Raw genomic sequence first — 25,253 nt, 5'->3', positions numbered from 1 at the left:
ACTTGATGTATACTAATTCTTAATCTATAAAAATGGGATTTCATGTATTTTATGCCACACATTATTAAATTACATTTTTTGAAAAGTTAAATTATGATAAAATGAATTATTAAAAATGCCTCCTGGTGCCATTATTAATGATCAAAAAAACATAAAATCAAAATTCAATGTCAGATCTGTCAGATTTTCCCCTGCTGCATTTGAATAGTTATTCAGATTTAATATTTATAACTTCCATAGTAAAACACTTTTTTTATTGAGTGGATGTGATTTTTATCAAATAAAATTCCATTATTATGACAGAAATGCTATGTGAACTAGACAAAGTGAAACAAGTGATTTGACCTTAATATGAGATGGATTATGCAATGAAATAAATTGAGGATAAGAGAAAAATAAATAAATAAAACACAAGAAGAGATATCTGAATAAAAAGAAGCTTTTTTGTTTTAAAAATATGGATACCATAAGAGACAGGCAAGAAATTTGGGCTAGGGGAAAGAAGGAAAAGTTCTATCAAATCACTGAAAATATAAAAAAGGACTTATATGTGATGCAGACTGAACTAGCATTTTCTTTATAAAAGGCTCTTTGTAGAATTATTACTTTCAACTGCATTTCTCCATAGATAATCCATAAGGAAGTTCTGTTGATTCTATTTCCAAAGATATTCTATCCCCAATACTCTCCATTTCAATTAAAACCTTCCTTGAGAGTTTAAGTTCAAGACCATGAAGTTGGAAGATCCTGAACTCATTTCCTTCCAAGGACACACTGAGTCTACAGCTACGAATGGAACAATTTCCTCCTTAAAAAAAAAAAAAAAAAACAACAAACCTAAAGGCTGACTAAGTGACCACTACACACCATGCAAACAAGAAGAAATCCACATCAAAGGGTACAAGAAGTTGGGAAACAATCTCACAATAAATCCTAGCCCTTGTGCAGCAACACACAATGGGGAAGAAACTCAAAACCCAGAGTTTTTCCCTGAGGATCAAAGAATTTGAACCTTACATCAGGCACCCCATTTTTAACACATGCACTTGGGAGATGAGGCCCGACACAACATCTAACTTTGATAACTATTAGGACTTGGGTCTTGAGACTCTCAAGACTGTAGCAATTTGAGAGGTAGCTCTTAAAGGTCGCAACTGCCCCGATTCACCTGCCCCAAGGCCCAGTTCAGAAGCAGTTACTGGTGACCAGACTTAAAGTGAAAAAGGCTCACTTACTATATTAAAGTATCAGCCTGAGGAACAGGCATCTAATTTAACACATACATCTATCCTCTGGATATATCCTTTGGACAAAGCCTGGCAGGGGCCATCTTCACAGTCTCCTTTTGCTGTGCTCCAGAGCACTAGTATTTCTCAGAAGGGAGCTTTTATAGGTATCTGTCACCCTTACTTTTGTGATTATCATCCAGGGGATACTTCTTAACTGCCTTGCTCTAGAGACTAAGAGAATTTGCATTTCTGGCCCCATGAGACTCTAATGGTGCCACCCAGAAATAAGTTGACAACCCTGTCTGGCACCCCCATATTGTAACTGCTGCCAGGGGACATCTCTACATCATCTGATTCTTACGGTCAGTGGGATTTTCCTCGGTGGGTCCCACAGGACTACAACCAATGGGGAAAGTGTTCCTAAACAGCTACCACAGCAATGCACAGCAAGAGACAACAGAAACAGGTCTTTCTGTGAAGGAGGCCAATTACCTAACCATCACAACTGTGCGCAGAAGGGCTTGCTCTTACTTAAACACACATTTGGGAGCTCACTATAATCCTTTCCAGAAACTTTGGAGGTCATGTGTGATCTTTGTCCTCACCCTCTGCCATGCTACAGGGCACTAGAGTCTCCTGGAGGGGACTTTCACATACATTTAGTGCTCTGTTTTTTATTTTTGGTGTCCAGGTTTTTTGGCTACCACCAATGGTACACTCTTTGATTGCCTGGCTCTCTGGTAGCTAAGGTGGAAGGTGGTTTTATTACTGAGTCTATAGGATTGTGGCAATCAGAAAAACATTTCTTGGCAGGTTACCACCCCCAGGCACTGTGCAAACAGTGGAATGAGGCACAACCCCTAGCCTTTCTGTAAAGAACTCTACCTCTTCTGGAGCTATGGTCGGAGGGGAGAGCTTTGGGTTTGGCCCACATCTGCTGGTCTGTGGAACTGATCTCAGGGAACACAGGCTATGGACACCATCTTAATACAAACTCTCAACAAAGTAGGTATAAATGAAGTGTACCTCAACGTAATAAAAGCCTGACAAGCCTGAAACTAATATGACATTCAACAGTCAAAAGTTGAAAGTGTTTCTTCTAGGATCAGGAACAAGACAAGGATGCCCACTCTTGACACTTATATTTATCATCATATTGTAAATCCCAGCCAGAACAGTTAGGCAAACAAACAAACAAACAAACAAAAAACCATATATATATATATATATATATATATATATATATATACAAATTGAAAGAAGTAGAACTGTTAGTAGAACAGTAGAACAAATAGAAAGAAGTAGATCTGTTACTATTAGCAGATGGTATAAAATCATATAAAGGAAACCCAAAACACCCCATTAATAAACTGCTAGACTAATAAACAAATTCAGTAATTTTGTAGGATGCACCAATAACAAACTATAAGAAAAAATAGAGAAAACAATTCCATTTACAATTGCATCCAAAAAATAGCTAGAAAAAAATTTAACCAAGGATGTGAAAGACCTGTATATTGAAAACTACCAGACAATGATGAAAGAAAGCAAGGACTATAGAACTGCCCCCATTATTCTTCTGCTTTATGTAATTTGATGATCTAGAGCCATTACCTACCTGAAGTGCCTCTTCATGCTGTTTCAATTTTTTTCAACCTCTGTCACTCCAGTGAAATCACTCTTGTCTATAATCTTCATGCTGACAAATTTAAGACAGTCTTCTCTCCTCTCATTCTGTTTTTCAATAGCATCCAACACTCCTCAACCTCTTTTCAAGAACTTCCTTCTTTTGTTTCACTCCTATTCCTCTCACCACTCATAAGCATGATTTGATAGCATCTTGTATTTCATCATATCCTCAAATAGCATCAGTCTTTGGGACTAAGTCATAGATTGTCTCATCTTTCTATAAAGTTTAAATGATGTCATCTATCATTCTGTTTTAATATTCTTTATAGCATCTACATTCTGATGGTCCTTGACTATCTCTGAATTTCAAATATGTTCAACTACAAACTTAGCATATCTGTGTGGAAAACTTTGTCATTTAAAGTTTAAAATCTCAAAAGTGAACTCATAAATTTCCTCCTCAAAACTCGGGACTTCTAACATAAATGATTTTTTTAAATTTTATTTATTTGAGAGAGAGCATGAGTAGAGGAGAGGGCCAGAGGGAGAGGAAGAAGCAGACTCCCTACTGAACAGGAGCCAATGTGGGGCTCAATCCCAGAATTTTGGGATCATGCCTTGAACCAAAGGCAGGTGCTTAACTGACTGAGCCATCCAGGTATCCCCAAACTTAATTAAATATTATCATGTACTCCATTCTCATGTTAGTTAAGCCCAGAAAATTAGGGATCACCTTTTATTTTTCTTACTTTCCATAACAAATTGTCATTGGATACTAAAAATTGTGTATCTTTAAAGGATATCCTGAGTTTGTCTAGTTCACTGACATCACCATACCTCATCTTCACCATCTTACTCCTAGACCACTCCAATCATCTTCTAACTAAAACCTCTGTTTTCTTCATTCTCTCTATCAGAAGTATAAAGCATGATATACTGAAAATATAAGATCTACTGAAAATATAAATGAGATCACTTCACTCTCTCACAATTCTTTGTAGTTTCCTATTACATGTAGATGAGTTAAAGTAGCCTGGGAGTGACCATGGTGACCCAGAGAGGTCTTGCTCAGTCTAATAGGAACAGGCATTAATTGGTTCCAGTAGCTATTTCCATGAAGGTACATTAGTTTCTGTTGGCAGATATAACAAGGAAATACAAAAATCTTTGTGAGTGTGTGTGTGTGTGTGTGTGTGTGTGTGTGTAATCTCCTAATTTTTAAATGTTGGCTCTCAATTTTTTCAAAACACTGTGAGCTTAAAATAAAACATATCTTCAGTCCAGATTAGGCTGAATGGCTGCCAGTTTACTTCCTCAGCAGAAAAGATCTGGTTTTTCCTTATTTCCTCCACTTCATTTTATGCTTTTCTCCCATTTACATTCTATAATTTAGATGATCTTTATTTTCCTGGAATATCTCAACAGGCTATTCCTCCATGTGCGGCTCTTACTTTCTTATAGTCTAGATGCAAAAATTTCTTGTACCAGTGAGAGTGGGACCTTCTTAAAATGTGTGGGTTCCCCCTGACCCTTTTATTCTCTCATACAAAAGGTTGTTTTTTTTCTTATTATATTTTTTGATTTCACAGTACTGTCCTAAATTTGTAATTACAACTGTATGTGACATTTAAACTTTTGTCTTTCCTGCATTAAATTTTCATATGGGAGCCATGCTCTATGTCTACTGGTGTGTGTTTTATTTGTTCCTTATATAGAACCAGGAACATAATAATCAATATAAGTAGATAATGAATACATAATGGTCACTAGATTTCTCTTCCTCTCTATATAACATTTTAACCATCCTCTATAATATAGCTCAATGTTAACTTCCTATGACCCTTTCTCCTAGCTTCCAAAAATCCTTAGCACCTCTGTATGTTTGCAACAGGATTTCATCAAGATCAAAAGCTTTTGCACAGCAAAGGAAACAGTTAACAAAATCAAAAGACAACTGACAGAATGGGAGAAGATATTTGCAAACGACATATCAGATAAAGGACTAGTGTCCAGAATCTATAAAGAACTTAGCAAACTCAACACCCAAAGAACAAATAATCCAATCAAGAAATGGGCAGAGGACATGAACAGACATTTCTGCAAAGAAGACATCCAGATGGCCAACAGACACATGAAAAAGTGCTCCATATCACTTGACATTTCACACATTCTTAAATTATGATTATCTTTTAGTCTGTGAGCTTTTTTTTTTTTTTCTGAAGATTTATTTATTTGAGAGGGAGAGAGAACACACAGGAGGGAGGGGAAGAGGGAGAGAGAGAATGTCAAGCAGACTGCCTGCTGAGTATGGAGCCTGACATGGTGCTGACCCTGAGACCTGAACTAAACTGAAATCAAGACTCCGCACCTAACCATCTGAACCACCCAGGGTCCCCTGATTGTAAGTTTCTTGGTGCCTAACAGTCATCATGGTGCTTGAAATATGATTACAAAATAATCTTTTAACAGGATCCATGACACCTGAAGGTAATTTAGCTCACCATATTAAGTCTATTTCCAGTAAAGCCATTTAATTTTGCAAAAAGTGGAACCAAGTAAATAGTCATAATGATTATTCTGTAATTCATATCATACTGTAAAAGCCACTTGCACAAATACTCTAAATACTTCGGAGCATAATGTAATACAGTGAATAAGTGGTCAGATTTTGGAATCAGGAAGTAATAAGTTCAAATTTCAGTTCTATCAAATTATTACCTAGTTAAACAGAGCTTTAGTTTTTTAATTTTTAAAGTGGGAATAGAATAATAAATACCATATAATATTTTATAATAAATTTTAAAAAGTGTAAAAAACACATAGTACATTGCTTATCACTTTGAAGTCTACAAAATACCACTTTTAATTATTGAAACTGAGAGATTTACTTGATTTTTAATAAAGTCAACTTATTAAGATCAGAGTTTGACTAGATATCAGGTCTTTTAAATATCTCATTAGTGTTTTTCTTCAAACATTTTCATATATATTAATTATGAGGCTGGTTAAATAAAGTTATATAATTTTTTTTATAAAAATTACAATTGTATTTATGTTGAATGTATACCATTTTTCTTCCTCTCCCTCTATAGTAAATGTAACTTGGGGTCATCTTGGAAGATCCTTGGGTTCAAAATTTCCATAGGTCTCTATTTTAAGAACTATCTACCCACCCCATCCCCCACAGGATATTCCTTAGTCCTTTATACAAATAATATAAAGGGGTAAAAATTCTAAATGTGTATTAGGTGGACATATAATCATTATCAATAATTTTATTAAAAATATATGTATTATGGATACCTTGTAAAACAAACATTTTTGAATGTAAATTATTGGTTAATATTTTACAGCATTTTTATATCTTTTATTTATAAAATGCTACAATAATCAGAGGTCTAAAATGTCAAGGTTTTAAAAAATATTGTTTGCCAGTTATGGAAATTAACACCTACCACATTATACTACATGTATTCTCTTGGTTGTATATTAAAATTAATTTTGAATTAATAACATAAATACTAAAAATGAAGGGGGAGAAACTGGAGTGGGAGATGAACCATGAAAGACTATGGACTCCGGGAAACAAACAGAGGGTTTTAGAAGGGAGAGGGTTTAGGGGATGGGGGCCTAGTGATGTATTAAGGAGGGCACGAATTGCATGGAACACTGGGTATTATACACAAACCATGACTCACGGAACACTATAACAAAAACTAATGATGTAATGTATGGTGACTAACACAACACAATTTAAAAAAATACTAAATACTAATTTTAAGATGGAGATACAACATATTACTTATGTCTACTTCTGAAAAATACTTATAAAATATTTATAGCACATTCCCAGGAAGGTTTCACAAGCAGTACCTCATTTGAAATCACCATTAGATGTGCTAAATTTGATTTACATGTTACAGAACAGAAAACTCAGGCAGACAGTGTAAGGACCTATTTAACCAGAGGCTTCCATTAAGGTTAAACAAGGTCAACAACCTTGTTTTAACCTTTAAACTTTCCCTGCTCCCCTTCCCCCAGGGGACTGACTTAAAAACAAGTCCAGGAAACCAGCCCCAGTTAACAAAGCCTAGACACAAGGGTGGGTCAGGCCAGGTGGAGACATCTGATCAGTGGGGGGTTGCATACTGTCTCCCTAGCTACTATAGAGTATGGGCCCTGCCCTTTGGGAGCCTTTTGGGCACCAATTCTAACCAAGGCATAATAGGCTAGGTCAAATGTCTACTATAGGGTAAAGGGTAATTCAATTGGTCACCTAGCATCACTGTGAAGCTTTCTCTGTGTGTTACAATCTCATTGGCCACCTGTGTGTGGCCAGGCCCGACCCCATGGCCTTTTCCCTTAAAAGCTAGTCTGTGAAACAGAGAAGGGTCGCCCTCTCTTGTAAAAGGTGCGGCCCGGAACATTCGGTCTGATTCTTGATGCTTGGCACGGAATAAAGCTTTGCTTGACCTTCGCTTTATATCAGTCTTGCTCCTTTAATCACAGACCCATTTTGGGGGGTACCTAACAACAGGATTCAGTTATTTACTTAAGATCAGACAACTATTAAGCAGAATTTGATCTCTAACTCATGTCTTTCAAATCCAAAGCTCATGATTTTTCACTTATTGTATGACAAGAAATTGTGCTTTGTTTTTTAAAGATTTTATTTACTTATTCATGGAAGACACAGAGAGAGAGAGGCAGGGACAGAGGCAGAGGGAGAAACTGGGTCCTTACTGAGCAAGGAGCCCAGTGTGGGACTTGATCCCAAGACCCTGGGATCATGACCTGACCGAAAGGCAGATGCTTAACCAACTGAGCCATCCATGCACACCAAGAAATTGATGGTTTAAACTCCAGAAAAATATCCTAATAAAATTGGTACACTAATCACTTTAAACTAATGATATGTTAATGGTAACAAATAAATAAAATATAGCTGCTATTATTTTAAATCACCTAGTCTTCATCCCCATATTATTGGTTATTTTTAAATTTTAAGTTAAACTTTGACAAAATAATAAAATAAACAATATAAAATATTACCTAAAGTCTGATCCAACTCTCTTCCCATTTTCTGGTTCTCCCGGATCTGGGCATAGATTGGAAGCTGTTTTAATACCTCCCTCATTTACTGTAACAAAAGAAACAAAAAAGAAAGAATGAAAACATGATTAGAAAATCAAGGAAAATATTAATTGAAAAATTTACATAAAATATATTCTTACATTTTTTATAATCACTGTTGTTTAAATGTAGAAAGATTAAATGTAGTTTTATAATCCAGTAATAAAGACAACGCATTTTTGCTATTAGTGGACCTGTAAGTTTGATGTTCATCTTCAATGACATACTATTCTGAATATTAACACATTAACAGTTAACACTTTATTTTTAATTACTACCAAATTGTGAAATCTCTGGAAATGCATTCCCAGGGTATCAGTGCCAGAATTTCCATTAATTACTGGCAATAAAGCAGTCACTACCAGCATGACAGTGTCACTTGGGTACCTACTATTTTTAAAGTTCCAATAAAAAAACAAGACCCTATGGGAAAAGTTTAAGATTGTTAGCACTTCCTATTTGACATATAATGAAGCACTGTGCTCTGTCAACTTAAAGTAAGACTATGGTTCCAATTACCAAACATGTCAATGAATTATGATATAATGCTGAAAACCAAAATAATGGCTTTTCCCTCTAGCAATATACATGATTATGTTTTACTTGACATTGTACACATTTCCAGTGGTTTCTCCAGAACACTCCGTTAATGAAAGATTTATTAATATTTTCAATGAATGGATCACAGTGTGTAACTAAATCTTCAAGACAGATATCTTAATGGGAAGAACTTTAAACCTGATAGTTCTGATATAATGAGTGATATTATTTTATAAATTCAGTCTCTTATTGAACTAAAGAGAAGCTGCTATTTTGCTTTTCATCAACTTGTTTTTTGAGAAGAGAACAGGAGCTGAGCGGTAATTTCACAGAGAAAAAATCTAAATTCTGTAATGTTTCTCAACCTACACTGTGGATCAGAGCCACTTGTAGAACTTTCTTTAAAGAATGAAGATGAGTATTTTACCTCTAGATATACTAATACAATTAACTCTAGGGCAGGACACTGGGCATCAGTTCTGTGTTTAGTTTGTTTAGCTGTAACTCTTAAGGTGATTCTAAGGCAAAGTCAATGCTGAGTACTGCTGGATGCCTGCATCATTTAGTTCAGATTGATACTTGTCTGATACTTGTCTGATTTATCAGACAAGTATCAGATAATGTCCCAACAGTCATAATTCTGGTAAAATCATATTTTCAATTATATATGAAATTTTGCATTTGTGCCCTTTATTCTATAAAAATCACTTTTCTAAATATCTCCAGCCAATATCCTTATTGACAACTGTATTCCATATAGAACAAAAAATCTGCAAAATTATGATACTTTTCTTTTTCTTGCTCTGCTGACTAGTTTCATTCCTCTTTACCTCTCTGGGTTGTTTTTTGTTTGTTTTCTTTTTTTGGTGTTTTTGTTTTTGCTTTGCCCATTCTCTTTCTTTTGACCACTCTTTTACTTGTTAGTGGACAAATGCAAAGACCTACAGTTCTCCATATCTTACATTTCCCTATGGGTTGAAGAAATCACCTCTTTGCTAACAAGTTCCAATATATTGTTCTGTCATTTTCTCCAAGATCCTTTCTCGCTCCTACAATGATCTACTACTAGGTAATCCCACCAAATTTCCCATTGTTATCTCATGTTCATGCTTAGACCCAATGTAATCATTGATGTTTTTGTGCACTCCATTATTATTCACCTCTAATCCATCTTGAGGGGAACTAAAATTCTTCCCAAACCATTTTTTTTATTACTGTACAACTATCCTATGATTTGAGACTTTTACTACATCAGCTGTATTTCTCACTAGTCCACAATCCAAATCCAATGTGTTTCTCATTGTTCTGTAGTTTTACTAGTAAGCCATGATCACCCCTGCTTTATTTGTACTCCCTTCTGTCTCCATGTTTGCCTTTTCTTCCTCCTTAGGTTTCAAAATTCTAACTAATTTTCAAGACTCAGTCCAAATCTCACTTTTTCCAAAATACAACCTCTAATTTTACCATATAATTCTAATTTCACATAGCACATAACATGGAAAATTTTGTTTAGTTTTAAAATTCTTTATGATATTATAAATTAGTAGTTTCACATTATTTAGTCATATATACAAAAAGAGTATATACTTGATAAAGGTAAGAGAAAAACATACTTATTTTTATATACTCACAATGCCTAGGTAGGGCGTAAAATTTCTCAGTTAATATACCCTAGTCATTTGATTATCAATAGCTGGTATGAATCAAGTACTTTCTAAGGGAAACACTGTCTTTCCAATTTTAAAATGTCTTCTGAACATGTTGTAGTTTATGTTGCTTAAATGTGATTTTTTGATAAGAAATAGAGATAAAGAAAAAAAAGTGGCATGACTTGAGCTTACCTACTTTATTTTACTACAATGTATATAACACAGATTATAGGTATATAAAAGTGATCTGTGGATACATTATTAGAAAATGAAAATAATAAAAAATCAATTTTTCCCCATTTCACAATCATTATTACCTCAAAAAGTTAGCCTGGGGTGAATATGAATTTTAACAATAGCTTATGCTTAACACGATACTATGTGTCAGGAACTATTCTACATCCTTTACACAACCAACTTCATAACAATCTAAAAGTTGCTACTATTATTATACACTTCCCACAGCTAAGGAAACTTAAGGCATGAAGAGATTAAAAATGTTTCCACAGCCGTACTGTTAGTTAGTGTCTTAATATAGGTTTAAACCTTGGCAGTCTGACTCAAAAAATTCTACTCTTAAACCCTAAGCCCACTATCTTGTCCAGAAAGCTCAGCAAGGCAAAATGACATCACAAATTACAATTGAACACTCTTTACCAAATGTTTTATCTTAAAATGCAGAGCATATCTATAATTTTTATAATTTTTAATTAATTCTAGTCCTTATGCTTTTAATTATTAAATTATTTTTTGTCTGTCTGGAATTGTCCTTTAAACCACTGTTTTTGGGTATCTGCAATAGGGAAAGCCTTTCCAATTAAAAATGTAAATATAAGGGGACAGCTGTTACATGATACAGGTATTTAATATTCTTTGAAAATATATACAACTTAAAAAATAAAGAACAAAGTGTGTAATATCTTGTTTTTCTGAAATATCAATATTTCATAACTGTCTATAGCTAGCAAAACCAAGATATTCAAATGAAGTTAGTAGTATTCATTCAGTAGTTGCTTTCACTACTTATGATGGTTAAGCAATTGGACAGATTTATCAATTTTACTTCTTTGAAGTTGAATAGTAATTTCCAAAGTGGTAAAAATATGAGTGTTCTTTAAATGTTTAATTACATGGACTGCCTACAGCCTCTTGAAAAGAGCATGACTATGGGGAATACTGTTTTTGCTCTGCTCTCTGAAGATACTATGTCCATTATAATCATTAATGAAACATGAGTTCTTTGCCCCACACAAAAGGGGATAAGAGAGGGGGAGGTACAGGATTAAAAAACAAAAAACAAAAAACAAAGGAACTGTAATTTCTTATAACACTGAAGTTACGGGCTTAAGGGTTTATATGGGTTTATAAATATGCTACAGGAACCTTCATTAATTTACCATATTATTACATGGTCTAGCATGAAAACATTATAAACTTAGTCAACATAAAGATATACGTATATGTCAAGAAATACTCATCTTTTACATGTATCAACTCATTTAATCTTCACAACAATCTTAAGTGTAGTTTATAATCAAGTTTTCTGAGGTTTCTGATTGTATATGGCACATAATTTACTCCAAAAATAAAAACAAGTAGATTCTGGAAAGAAGTCTCCTCCACATTACCTCAGCCAGTTGGTTACATTGCCACCTTTCTTAGACTCTTTTATATTAGTTTTAAAATTTTTATTCCACATTATGAAATACAGTGTTTTGGATCTTGTTCCAAACTCAAATATCATGGATGTTAACAGAGTGTTATTTTATACCATATATTCTACAAAGAATTACCTCTTAATTTACTTAGCTTCCCAATAAAATGTTAGTTCTTTACCATCTGAGACTTTATTTTATTCCCTCTTTTACCTTCTTGCTCTAGCATGGTGTTTCTTTGGAGAAGTAGCTCAAATAGAAATCATAGAATGGATGAATAACATGAATGAATGAAAGTATGGATTTGAAGATAAAATAAAATTGAAAAAAAATGTATGGGAAACTCAGTTTCTTCATAATTCTACCTTAGTAGTCTAGAAGACCCTGGTAGAAAAGTTGGTAAGACTACTAGTTCACTAAGTTCAACATTTTAAAATATCCTTAAAAATGTTTTAATATTTAAAACCTAAAATCTATATTTTTCCCTTTATTGACAAATCTATACTTTTTGATGAAAAACAGGGATGAATAGAGGCTTTTGGAGGTCAGGTATTAAAGCTGGAAAAAGAATCTAAATTAGCATTTAAACAACCAAATGCTGCCCACAAACACTGCTGTAGCTTCCTGAATCTCTAATTAATTTGTTTCCTAGTTAAACTTTAAAGGTGCTACTGTGGGAAGACATGCTTTGGCAACTTGTATAGTTCATGTCCTCCTCACTTATGCTCACTTCTGGCAGTTCCAGTAACAGAATTGACTGTATTTTTTAAAAAATACAAGGTATTTTTCGTTGTGGTGGTGGTGATTTTTTCATTTGAAAGGTTTATATAAGAATTATATCCTTTTAAAATTATTTGGCCCTGTATTGAATAAATGATATTAGAGAGAGGAAGACTCAAATGCTTACTTGTTAAAAGATAAATAATAATGTTAAAAATAAAATAATATAATCCTTTTCTATAAACAACCATAGAGAATGTACTTTGGAAATGATGAACTATCTGATAAAAATGTAGTGAAATGAAATTTTATATAGTGCTGGTTTGTTATTTTGTGACTGTAAGAAATTGTTATTTTGTGACTATAAGAGACATAATTTGTTTCTATTTGTGATTATTTATATTAAAAATAAAAATAAAAAAGCATAAGAATAGTTTTTATCTTTTACATAAGATATGATAGGTAAATGTACATTAAGTTTTTAAATTATGAAATAAATTAAGATTTTTCCTTCATGTTTAAATTTTTTTTGCTTCATTAACTTTTCTCCTGACAATTTTAAATCAAATATTCTTTAAATAAAATATTTTAAAAGAATTAGGTTTTTTGTGTAACAGGTACAACTGTCACATCCAAATTTCTTTCTTGTTTACCTCCCTAACTCTTATGCAAGAGCAATGAAAATGATAAATATGTCCACTAAGGCAATATACCAAATATAGACAATCACATGCATTCTAATGCCTTGATAAATCTTAGCCCATTTTTGTATAAATAGCCTGAATTTCCCAGGACATCTGAAAACTCAAAGCATGTAGGCTATAAAATAACATCTATATAGCCAAAATGAGCGAAAGGGCGAACCAGCATAGTTTGCAATTCTACTTAGAGTTCCAAAATAGACACAGTGGCTAGATAAAATATTAGAAAAAAAGGTAGTCAACCAATATTTAAGTTTGCAAAGACAGCTTTTATTTTGTATTGACATGCTGAAATTCGGTTATGTCAGGATATTCGTCTGACAAAATATAAACAAAATTATTTATATTTTCTTTTATAGGAAGAATTTCCTTCCAAAATGTATCAAAAATTTATATATGAAAAAATTACTATAACACTATTTTTCCTAAACACAGATATGTTTTTAACACCCAAAATGTAATAAAAAGCATAATCATATAGCTAAGTACTTTGAAATGAACTGTTTAGTGCTTTGTAAAAGGTAACCTAATTTGATAAATGATTTCTTACTGATATCTGCTACTTTTAGCTCAGTATTTGCAAATTTAACAAAATGTAAAATCATATTTTAAAATTACGATACTTTAAAATGTTTGATAATATACAGGCTCTGAGTTTTTTTGATAGTTGATGTAATTGCTCAGTTTCTGACATTTACCATTATATATATAAGTCAATAAACATGAAGATAATATCCTTTTCCAATATACCCATAATGAATAATCTTTGTTAAAGAAAGAACTGTAAACTCATTTCATCAGATTATTTGGAATTGGATAATGTTAAAAATATATTCCTGTTAAAAATAACATACACTTATTATTATTCATAATAATCTTATTTGTCATCAATATGTCATTTTAGCAGTCAGATGTTGTGACATTAATGGTTCCTTTCCAAATGTATTATATATACATATAATGAGAAATAAGGTGGAAAATTCCTACAAACTTCTATTGATTTATAATACATAAATGGCATAGCTCTCCTAAAAAATTTACTGTATGTTTGTTTACAATAGTAAATATGAATGTGCTAATTCATTGATTCTTAATTTGAGATTCGAGGATGAACTTCAGATGATATATAAACCCCTGAATATTAAGCAAAATTGTGTACTGGGGCAGCACATAAATATGTGTATTTCAGGCCATTTTGTGATTTTCAAGAGAAAACAAAAATTAATTCTATAGTTAACTAATTAATTTATAAAACAATTGACTTAAAGGGCATGGATAAGTTAATTCAAACAGAATATATTTTTTCTTAAATAAAAAAAATGCTATAAAAAGAAACTTTTCCTTAGCAAAATAATTATGTTGAACAAAAATTCCTGTAAGAAATTACTAATTTAAGAAATTCCATTTTTTTGTATTCTCACATCCTAGAATTACAAAACAAGAATGCTATCCAACATACTAGCTCAATGAGAGTTTTTCCATCTGAAACAGTCTCAGCTTGGAAGTTTACCACATTAATCCGATAACTCAATATACATTTAAATACAAGAAAATATTTAATAGTAATCATGCATGTTATATAGATATTAATGCAGTTAATTTGGTAAATACACGAACATTTTTATAAAACACACACAAACAACACAGACACCACAAACTTCACTCTTGCACTAGAGAAAGTAACAAAAAAGGAGTACACTCACAGATAGAAAACTTGTTGCTGTTGTCTTTCCCTGGAAACAATTTAAATCCTCTAGATTTAAAATCTATGGCCTTTTTCACTAGTTAAGAAAACAAACAAAAACATGTATCAGGATATACAATTTTAAAATAAAGTTCAAGTTAACAAATTTTGTTAGCATTGAATTATGCAAGTTAAAAGAAACTGCTTTCTTAAGACTGATGTAGGGTACCCAGAAGAAAATAAAAAAGAAAATGCAGCAATATAATCACTAAGTAGTAAAATACCAAGCAGTAGTGAAGGATTTTAAAAGTTCTATAGGTAGAACCCTGCATATATGTGTGGATATGTTTTTAAATATTATGCAAGTTTTTATATGAGAGCAAAACATTAACACTTTATATAACTTGAATTCATCAAATTTTATGGAAAAATTAAAGTGTAAAATTAAAAATACTGAATGGGAAGAATTTAATGAACAAGATTCTTAAACTAATATATTTTTTAGGTAATTTAGCCTAAGTGAAATATTAGGACACACTTAAGAAAATGGTATTGGAGAAATTTCAGATACATTTTAGTATTTCTGCCAATAACTCTTTCCTTTCAAAGTCATGGCTTTTGACATCATGGTCTATAAAGTTTATAAAAGTGAATTACAACTCTTTGGGCTTCATCTAAAATAACTTGCTATTGTTTTTGATATTATGATATTGAAAGCAAATATCATAAGAGGCTGGTATATTTCACGGTACACTGTATTAAAATAGATAGATATGACTGGATTTACCTAAAATATAAATATAGATTCACTGAAGTAACTGAAATATTGTTCAGGTATTTTAGATGAAAGAAAATAAATATTTTTTTTATAAAAATTGCTGGATTAACTAGAGTTGCTATGTACTTTTTAAAAATGATAAACAATAATGACACCAAGTGAAATAAAGGAAATCTATTAAATTGAAAACCCAGCAATTAAAAAAAAATGCAACCTGATTTTATGAGATATTTAAATAACAATTATTTTCTTTTAAAAACCAGCATGAACAATAATGCAAGAGACACATTTAACTTCTTCAATTACAATTTAGAAAGCTTTAAATATTGATTTTTATAAGATTTTATAAGGCTAGATAACTTTAGGCAATTAGGTTTTGTTCATGCCATGAACTGGAAAAAAAGCAATATTGGTTTTTGTTAGATAGTTTAAATTAATCATTTCACTAATTCTTACTTGCTATTTTACTCACTTAGTTCATATCATGGGTATTTTATTGGTTTTAGAAAATTTTATGTGATTCATTTCTTATTAATACCTCAAAAGTAGAAAGGTAGAGACAGGGTCTGATGATTTGCTAGAATATATAATTACAGACTATTTATTTCAACTATGTTTAAAATAAAGGAGGAAATTACCATTGGAGTAGGATTTAAGAGACCCAATTCTTAGAATTATTAGTTGTGTGATTTTTACAAGAATATGTTTTTTTACCTCAGCCTTTTCTCTTAAAATAAAAACCTAAGACTAGATGACAGCTCAGTCACTCTTCATAGTTCTGAGATTATCAGCAAAATAATGACCACCTCTGTCTCTCAAGTTGTGCTGTTTTAAGTCTCTTCTACTCTTTCCTCATGGTAAACCAGAGTTTAATTCTACTGGAGTATTCAACTGCTCTAAAGATAGCTCTGCCACTTTGTGAATTTTCCTTAAATTTCCTTAAATTCTTTCCTTAAAATGCTGTCCTTAAATTCTTCTTAATAAAATAAGCATTTTATATTTGAGGCATATTTTTGGATAATCCCAATTAAACATGGATTATAAATAGGAATTCTACCTCGACTTTCCTTTGCACTCTAAAATTTGACTTCAATTATTACAGATGAGTCTGAAGATTTTATGGTAGTTTTAACATAAATCTGGACTTTTTTTAAGGAATAAAGAAAAGTAAATGAAAAATGGGTAAACCCAAAGGCCAAAATTGAAGAAAAGCCCAGAAAGTAAAAAAGAGCTCAATTCTGTAATGTGTAACTGGGAATAAAGAATGTTGAAAACTATAGAGAGGTGTGTGTGTGTGTGTGTGTGTGTGTGTGTGTGTGTGTTTGTGGTGTAATATTTATGTAAGGTGCTTCCATTTAGACTATGTGGTTGAACAATACCTAAATAGCTAATCACCTCAGACAAAAGAGTTTTAAATAGTTTCCTGATTCTAAAGAGACGCAACTTTATTATTATTGTTATTTTCTCTCTTAAGCATCTATTTTTCAATTTTAATTGAAGAAAAAAAATCTGTCTTTTAAAAAAAATATGTTGTAATACAGATGCAGAAGAGGGAAGGCCAGGGGAATATCCATTTTACAGGAGAAAAAGGAGTGAATGGAAAATAATATAAAATTTTAATTTACAAAAAACTTTATGTTAAGCAGTAAACATATACTTTAGATCTTTTTATGATTTCAATAAAAAGAACACAAATGTATATCTCTTTAGAAAAAAATTAAAGGACAAATATTGCAAGTACCAATTACAAGACCTACTCTAAATTATGTATCAGTGAAATATTAAATCGAAAGCTTATGCCATAAAATATAGATTTTATTATGTATTACAAGGTAGATGTATTAAATAACAACATACCATTAAGCAACAAGTGCTTCTATTAACCACATTTAACTTATTATAAAATTAACCTGATCTTTTTAACAGGTATATCTCAGTAATAAGCATGTGAAATTTATTTTATCATAGAAATAAACTAAAATATGTTGTCTATAAATACAGGTTAAAAAAAGTGTTAAATGATTGTGTGTTGTTTGTGTCAACTCCTTTCCCTGATCTTCTCAAAGGCAGAAATAGCATTTTTTTCACGTGGAGCGTCTGAGTGTATGACTGAATGAACACATGCAATACTGTAAATCTTGGCTCATTTAAAGATATTTGGTTGGATTTCCTTTATTAATCATAAATCAGAAGGAAAAACGTGATAAAAGAATGAATGTTCAAGTAGAAGTAGTTTCATATATAAAGCTATTTTTGAATATATAAAACTATGTATGTTCTAATATTTTTTTAAAAGTCCATTAAATGCAAGACATGTAGACATGTGCAGAAATATCTATTTGTTTCCTTCTGCTTTCCACATACTAACCAGTTTTTGTTAACTTTTTATTTATTGCTTTTTTAATTTTACTTGTGCTTTATTTAGCATAAGGGAAATAATTTATAATATGGAAAAAGTCTGGAGAAAGGACTATTATTGGGCAACAATCAAATCCACAATCCACCTTTTTTTTTTTTCTTTTGTTAGTTGTAAGCCCTGGACACTAAAAAAAAAAAAAAAAAAAAAAAAAAAAAAAAATTTGTTTCTGTGATCTTTGTTAAAGTACTTTTAAACCACTGTAGGGGATTAACACTGCAGTATTTTTCAGATCGATTATTATTCTGTTATCTTCAAAATCAATTGGAATTCTAAAATGCATTTTAAAACTTACAAAAAATGGCAATTGATGTTTCTTAAAACTTGTGTAACTTCCATGTTTAGCTGTTCCCGCTATCACTAAACTTATGAAACTTGAAGTCATAAGACATCTCCTGGCTTCAAGTTCCTTATTTGAAAATTAATAGCCTCCTTACTACATAATCACAAAAGTCATATGCCTGCATTTTTTATACTCTTTCATTGCTACATATATATAGTATGCAATTTTGCAGAACTATGACCTTTGGAGAAGAAAAGAAGACACATGTATTGTTAGGGAGAAGATAATTTTTTCATTGGAAAAATATTTCAGATTTCTAAGAGACTTTAGTAGAAGAACAATGGCATTATTCACTGTTCCCTTCCATTTTCTACCTAGATTATATTCTAAAACAATAATAAAAAATAAAACAAATGCCACATTCTGTTCATGTTATAATCTTCCAAATGTATAGTATTTATTTTGGTCATTATTTATATTGCAAGTTTCAGTAGCTGCATTATAAACCTGTGATTAAATAGTAGTTCTTTGGAAAAGTAAATCCTTTCTTTTGAGAAAGTGAGTCATTCTATCTTATTGTTGGGGGGGTCAGTTTTGCCTCATTTTAGCTTTTCAAGTGCACAATAATGCCTTTCTTTTCTAGTGTGTTTTATATCATTACACTTGGATGTATAATTCTTCTTATTTTGATATATAACTCTTCTTATTTTGAATTAATTACAATCATATCTTTATCTTTACACAATAAGTAAGTTACACTAATAAAATAATTTCCTTTAGGTTTTGTTTCAGTTATTAATACTAATATATGCATGGGTTGTTTGATTTAGAGATGATAGCACCATTGACAGTAGATTCATTTACCTGGGTATAAAGAAATATAATCAGTCATTGGCTAGGAATTTTATTACAGGTCATTATCGTGTTATAGAATGGTGTGCTATTTGTAGTCTATCACAGGGGTAGGAGATGGGAGACCTGTGTACTAGTCCCAAAAGACATGGGATAAGTTATTTAACTTCTCTATTCACTTCTAAGAGATTTGTTCATTTATTCTCAAGTATTTAGGTGTAGAATTTGGACCAAAGGGAGAAGAAAGACTGATATAATTGGAATAGTTGATTCTATCCCAAATTTAAAATACATAGAGAGATAAAAGAAGTATCAAACTGTGTTAAGAGGATGCATTTTTGTTTGTTTGTTTTGTTTGAAGGAAGTGCTAGCTCCATGTAACTGACCTAAGCACATTAAAATTTAACACCCATTCTCTACATCCTATACTGGCAGAACAAAACACTTCTTTGGGACATATTTAGCATGAAGGAGGCTAATCAGTGGCTTCTTCCACATCATCCTTGGAAGAAGAAATATCAAGAATCTATGCTGACACTGGAGTAAAAGCTAGGCAGTATTCTTAGAGCGTCTCCTTAACCATCTTTCATATAAGGTTTACCCCTCGACTCAAATATCTGAGAATAAAATTTGCATTATAAACATGTTTGTAGTATAGCTTTTAAAAATGATTGGAAGTATTTTGCAATTAGATCATGTTTCTCGATTCCAGACTAAAAAGGATAACAGAAATTCAGCCAAATATTGTAAGTGGCTTCTGAATCTTTGTGAAAAGTATTCTATTTCACAATATGTTAAAAGGAGAGAAATGATACTGGACGCCATTTAATGAAAAAGGCAGTGGTACAACTAAATATGTTCAAAAACACTGAAGAGGCCATTTATAGAGACTTACATATTAGGCATATGTAAGATTCAAAATATTCTCAAATTTAAAATGATGGAATTAAATCAATTAAATGTAGTAAGAAATGATATATATGCAATTCTGAAATTATTTAAAAATCTAAAACATTATCCCTTTTAACATTCCTAGAAATAAGTAATAGGTTCAGATACTCTAATTTTTTTTTAAAGCCATAAACTTTGATTTATGCTATCAAGCAAGTTTGTGCCTAGCAGGGAATCTTGTGTATCGAGTATATAAACATAAAACTATGTGTTGTCCAATTTTTAGCTGAAAGAAAATTTACAATTATATATTGTACCACTATACTTAAATTCTACAACAGATTTCAGGTATCAGAACACACCAAGAGTTTAATAAATGTTAGTTATTCTTATCATTGTTAATACCAGTTATAATTTTAAGATCTAATCAGTTTCAGAGGCTAATGCCATTAGGGCTGCAATATACTAAAAATTTCCAACGATTCTGGGTTACGTCTTTTTCACTGTGTACAGATATGGTATATAAATATATAAGCTAAATCATCTACTTTCCCTGGATTTCTAAATATATCTAGATGTCTAGATATATCTATATGTATATCCATATCTCTATCTGTATCTATATGTACCATCCCTAAACCCTTTGGCCAAAATAGTAAATTTTGGCCAAATTTTAAATACTAAATTTTAAATACTAAATTGTAAATTTAGTAAAGATATATAGAAACGTCCTTAGACATGCAATCATCCTAGTTTTTATGAACATACGTATCATTATTCAGCATATTTTAAGGCATTCTTGTAACAGGCCCATTTTCACTTTTACAAAAGAAGATTCTGAAGCTATAAGGTCTTAAAGTTTTAATGAGATCAATCTAGACCCTAAATCTTTGAAATCTTATTTTTCAATCATTTTAGATTGAGAAACAAGTGCCTTATTATTTTTTATTTTTAACTTGGGAAACTAACAGAGTGAGTAGAGTGGAAAGGAGCCATCATACTTTATGAAATCAATTTCTTAATTTTCACAAGTCTGAATTAATTTTGTTGCTTTATATTTGAGATAATAGATGACCAAATACTTGAAAAATCACACAACTAATTATACGATAGAGACTCTAAAGTTTGTGCAGGGGCTTTCTTTCCTCCCAGAAATGGAACAAATTCAGGAATCTAAAACACTTATGTAGATAACAGCAGATCCACCCGCAATGCTTGGCTTAACAGGTCTTGCAGTTACAGCATGCTGTGAAATGTCAGGATTAGAAGAAAAATATGAGATTTTTTATATTCTCTTTAGGGATTCTTATAATTGGCGTAATAAAAGTCACCATATGGGAAGAGTCACCATTGGTGTGGTTCACAGACATTTTTAAAACTTTTAAAACTGTCTTAGACTTTAATTGTTTTCATCCTTATTTTTCTGATAGCTTCAAATGAGCTTTTTAAATTATCTTTAGTTCTACAATTAAATATTAAGATCCACTCCATTCATTTTGCCAGGCCGTTTTTTGTTTTGATATATTCTTTTGAATAGAAATTATTTTCTAGTCATTTTGTAATTTCTGTTCTTTTTTCATAATTCTCATATTTTTACTAAGGAGAATTTCACTAAAAGTATAACATGAAAAATGATAACATTCTTTTTTTTTTTTTTTTTTTTAAGTATAATGCTTAGGACAGCCCTGTTTTTCACAAGAATGCCTTAGGGAATATGAGGATTAGGCAAAACTTCCCAAATAATCTCAACAACAACAAAAATATATACAACAGCAGGCTTATTAAAAACACAAAAAGCAAAAACAAAAAAACTTTTTTTATTCAAAATAAATGATGTAATTTTTGTCAAATATTTGTTTTATACTTGACATCAGAGATCACTATAACGCCTTCTAATACAAAACTAAGTGGCAAAAAAACAACTGCTTGAATAACAGTGACTACAGTTAATTAATATCATCAGATTGAGGCAGTGGAATATATTTGTCCACTACAAATTTCATCAGTACGTGGAATAATTTTAAATAAAAAATCCAGGAAAATATTATTATTCTAATAAGTAACAATATTTCCTCATCTCTCTTGTTTCAGATTATCATATTTTATCTGACTTCTTCACTGGAAGCCTCAGGGTCATTGCCTGGCTTCTGCTTAAAACAAGCATGGATGGGCTCTGATACTTGTATTTGATGCAGAGTTATACTACTAAACAAATGATGTTGAGGACAGCAAAGAACTGATCATAACCCATCTATGTTCTATATTGTCTACATACCTTTCCAGAGCTATCTTTGTCCTTGTTCTTTGTGCAGAAGATTGATCTGAATAGGCTACATTCTGCTACATAAACTGTGGCATTGTCTAGAAGGACTGATGCTAACTAGAGACTTGTTTGAAAAGCAAACTACTAAGCCCTACCACAGACCTACTGAATTAGAATTTATGGTTTAAGAAGATCCCCGGATGATTCTCGTATACATTTAAGTTTGTGAAACACTAGATTCTAACAATGGGCTGCCTTGTTCTCTGGAGAATTCTACCAAGAGGGAGGGAAATGAGATCAGGATGATTCTGCAGGGTCTCTCACCATTACTTTGACTGGAGTTGACTAGGACCTTAACTCAAGCTCACCAGTTTTTTCATACCAGACTGATACACATATTTTTGTCCAATATCTCCCTCCACTCATCCCAGTGGGTCGGCAATGGTGGAGCCTAAGTGCTACTACTCTGCATTACAGCATGATCCCTTGTGGTTTATTTACATCCACACATTTAGAAATATTTCCTTTGTAGGTAAACCCTTCTTGAGTTAGCCCATATTCCACTGCTCCCCAATGGATTCTGAAGGATATAACACTGGTACACAAAAATCATTGGAAATATGTATTAAATATCTCTTAATGTATTTAAAACCACTCTTACACTTCAAAAGGTAACATTTAAGTAAAAATATGGGTGGCCATTGCTCATAATTCTATCACTAGAGCTTACTCAATTCCTAGCGAATGCTTTGAAGAGCTAGAACACATATCTACTCTTTTTTTCTGTCAATTACTTTGCTCTGCCCAAGAAGCAAAGAAAATTCAAGGATAAGGTAGCTAAGATGGTAAGTGATCTGGCTGTACTAAACTTAGAAAGCAACTGAATTAAGGGTAAACTGGCCAAAAAAGAAAAAAAAAAAAAAGTAAACAGAAACCTAAAATGAACTGAATGCTATACATTACTCCGGTGTAATTTATACTTGAGATTAGTATGGATAGTGTTAAGTAAAGCTGTATATACTAGTTGTTACCAGAATTCTCTATCAATATCGCATTAAACTATCTATATTTATTTATACAGAAATAACTTAAGAAATTTAAAACTCTGTGTTATTTTCTTAATTTGTTCACATACTTTACCTTATATATAATTTTTATACTACTAGAGCATATTTTCTTCCTATACTGGCTCCAGAAGTGGGCTGTTTTCATTTATTGGTTGTGTATCTAAAGCATGGGTGCTCTGTGCCTACTGTTTTTTGAACCACAAAGTATCGACTCAAAATTGGATGATTTTCCTCCTTTCTACAGATGTAAAATGGAGAAGTGCAAGTAGATTGCCCACGGTCATACATATGTTAGCTAAGTATGTTCATTCAATTGACTTCTGACTATGAAATAGCAGCATTCCATATATTTAATCAAAACTCTCTAGTGTATATCCAGAAAACCACAAATAAATGGGGTTAGTATATACTATCCTAATTTACTTTTTAAATCAAAGCTTATCATATAAAATTTAAGTGGTCAATAATATCTGACTTTAAGCATGTTTCACTTTAATATAAAGTAGAATTGGCATCATTAACTTAATATTGAATGGAGATATTGATTATTTACTTATAGTACCAAGTATAGTCCTATGGCTTGAAGTCTCTTAATACTTTATTTTAAAAATGTGAACAGATGAATAAAAAAGGTGTAGTACAAACCAACTGCTATATGAATTTCAAATCATCCTGTAATCTTTTTAGTTAAACCATCTTTGGCTGCATTCCTTTCTAATGGAAAGTTCAGGAGAGTTGATTTTTTTTTTTCTTAATGTAAGCCTTATAAATGAAAAATTTCTACCTGTTCTGGGATCTAGACAAAAGTCAGTCTAGAAATTTTTCACTTTAATCCCATTTAGTATTGAGGAAGAAATGCCATTTGAAGAATATTTTAAATAAAGAAAAATCAACCATCAGCACTAAAAAGCAACAGTCCATGATTTAGAATATAAATGATGTAATTGTGAAGAGAAAAATATTCTATGCAATGCACCCCAAACCTAATACCATGCTGTTCTACCATATATGAAGGCTCTGCTCTTCCTAAAATTGTAAAACTTAATTGTGTGATTTCACTCTGTGCACAGCAGGGCAGCCATATGCTCTAGAAAACTACATGCAAGGGAAGCAGCTTGTTGCAAAAGTGGGTGAAAATGCCCTGAAATAATTCTGAACAAGTTAAAAATGTCTCTAACATAGGACCATTCTTTCATACTCCAAAAAGCAGAGGAGTCCACTTTGGCACCAACTTTGAGCACAAATAGAAAGTCTAGCCCCTTCAAAATATTTTAACAAGGGAAAAGATTTAAAAGTGACAAGCATCACATTTACTGTGACCATCATTCACAGGTAAGATAATGAGCTCTGGTAACCATCAGGGGAAATCAATGACACATAAAACCATTTTCATCTCCAATCTTTAAACTTTCCTTTTTAATGTAGTATATATTTTCTTCCTCTGTTTGCCCATTCTATAAAAATAAGAAATGGCATGTTAATATAAGGAATAAGCTACTAAGATATATGATTAACAATTACTAAAAAGTGTAATGATGGGGTTTAAAATCTGAAAAAAATAGCATTTATGAAGACCATCATTCTTGAGATGATAGTTCCAATTAATATGAAAGATATATGCTTTCTAAAATCTACTCAAAGGAAAACAGAAACACGGGGTCATCAGTAGTTCTTAAAATCCTTGCAAAGGAATAACTCAAAAGCATGGCTTGAGGGGTAGCATTGGATTAAAATGTTAAAATAGTTACTTGCAAATTTCTCAG

The 25,253-nt window shown here is 31.8% G+C and overlaps 1 protein-coding gene across 5 annotated transcripts in view; it reads right to left on the bottom strand.

The window, feature by feature from the left end:
* The window catches only part of CSMD3 (CUB and Sushi multiple domains 3), a 1,245,805-nt gene that overhangs the window by 699,782 nt on the left and 520,770 nt on the right, over window positions 1–25,253 (bottom strand). For 3 of the 5 annotated variants that reach the window (XM_082720053.1, XM_082720054.1, XM_082720055.1), the window contains 2 exons: window positions 14,960–15,037; window positions 7,911–7,998 (listed from right to left, as the gene is read on the bottom strand). In XM_082720053.1, coding sequence (XP_082576179.1) covers window positions 7,911–7,998; window positions 14,960–15,037 — 166 coding nt within the window. The remainder of the gene's footprint in view (window positions 1–7,910; window positions 7,999–14,959; window positions 15,038–25,253) is intronic. The other 2 variants (XM_082720056.1, XM_082720057.1) reach the window with 1 other exon arrangement.

This window comes from Mustela nivalis (genome assembly GCF_964662115.1).
Source record: "Mustela nivalis genome assembly, chromosome: 2".
Taxonomy (NCBI): domain Eukaryota; kingdom Metazoa; phylum Chordata; class Mammalia; order Carnivora; family Mustelidae; genus Mustela; species Mustela nivalis.
This window is presented reverse-complemented; position numbering and strand designations above follow the sequence as displayed.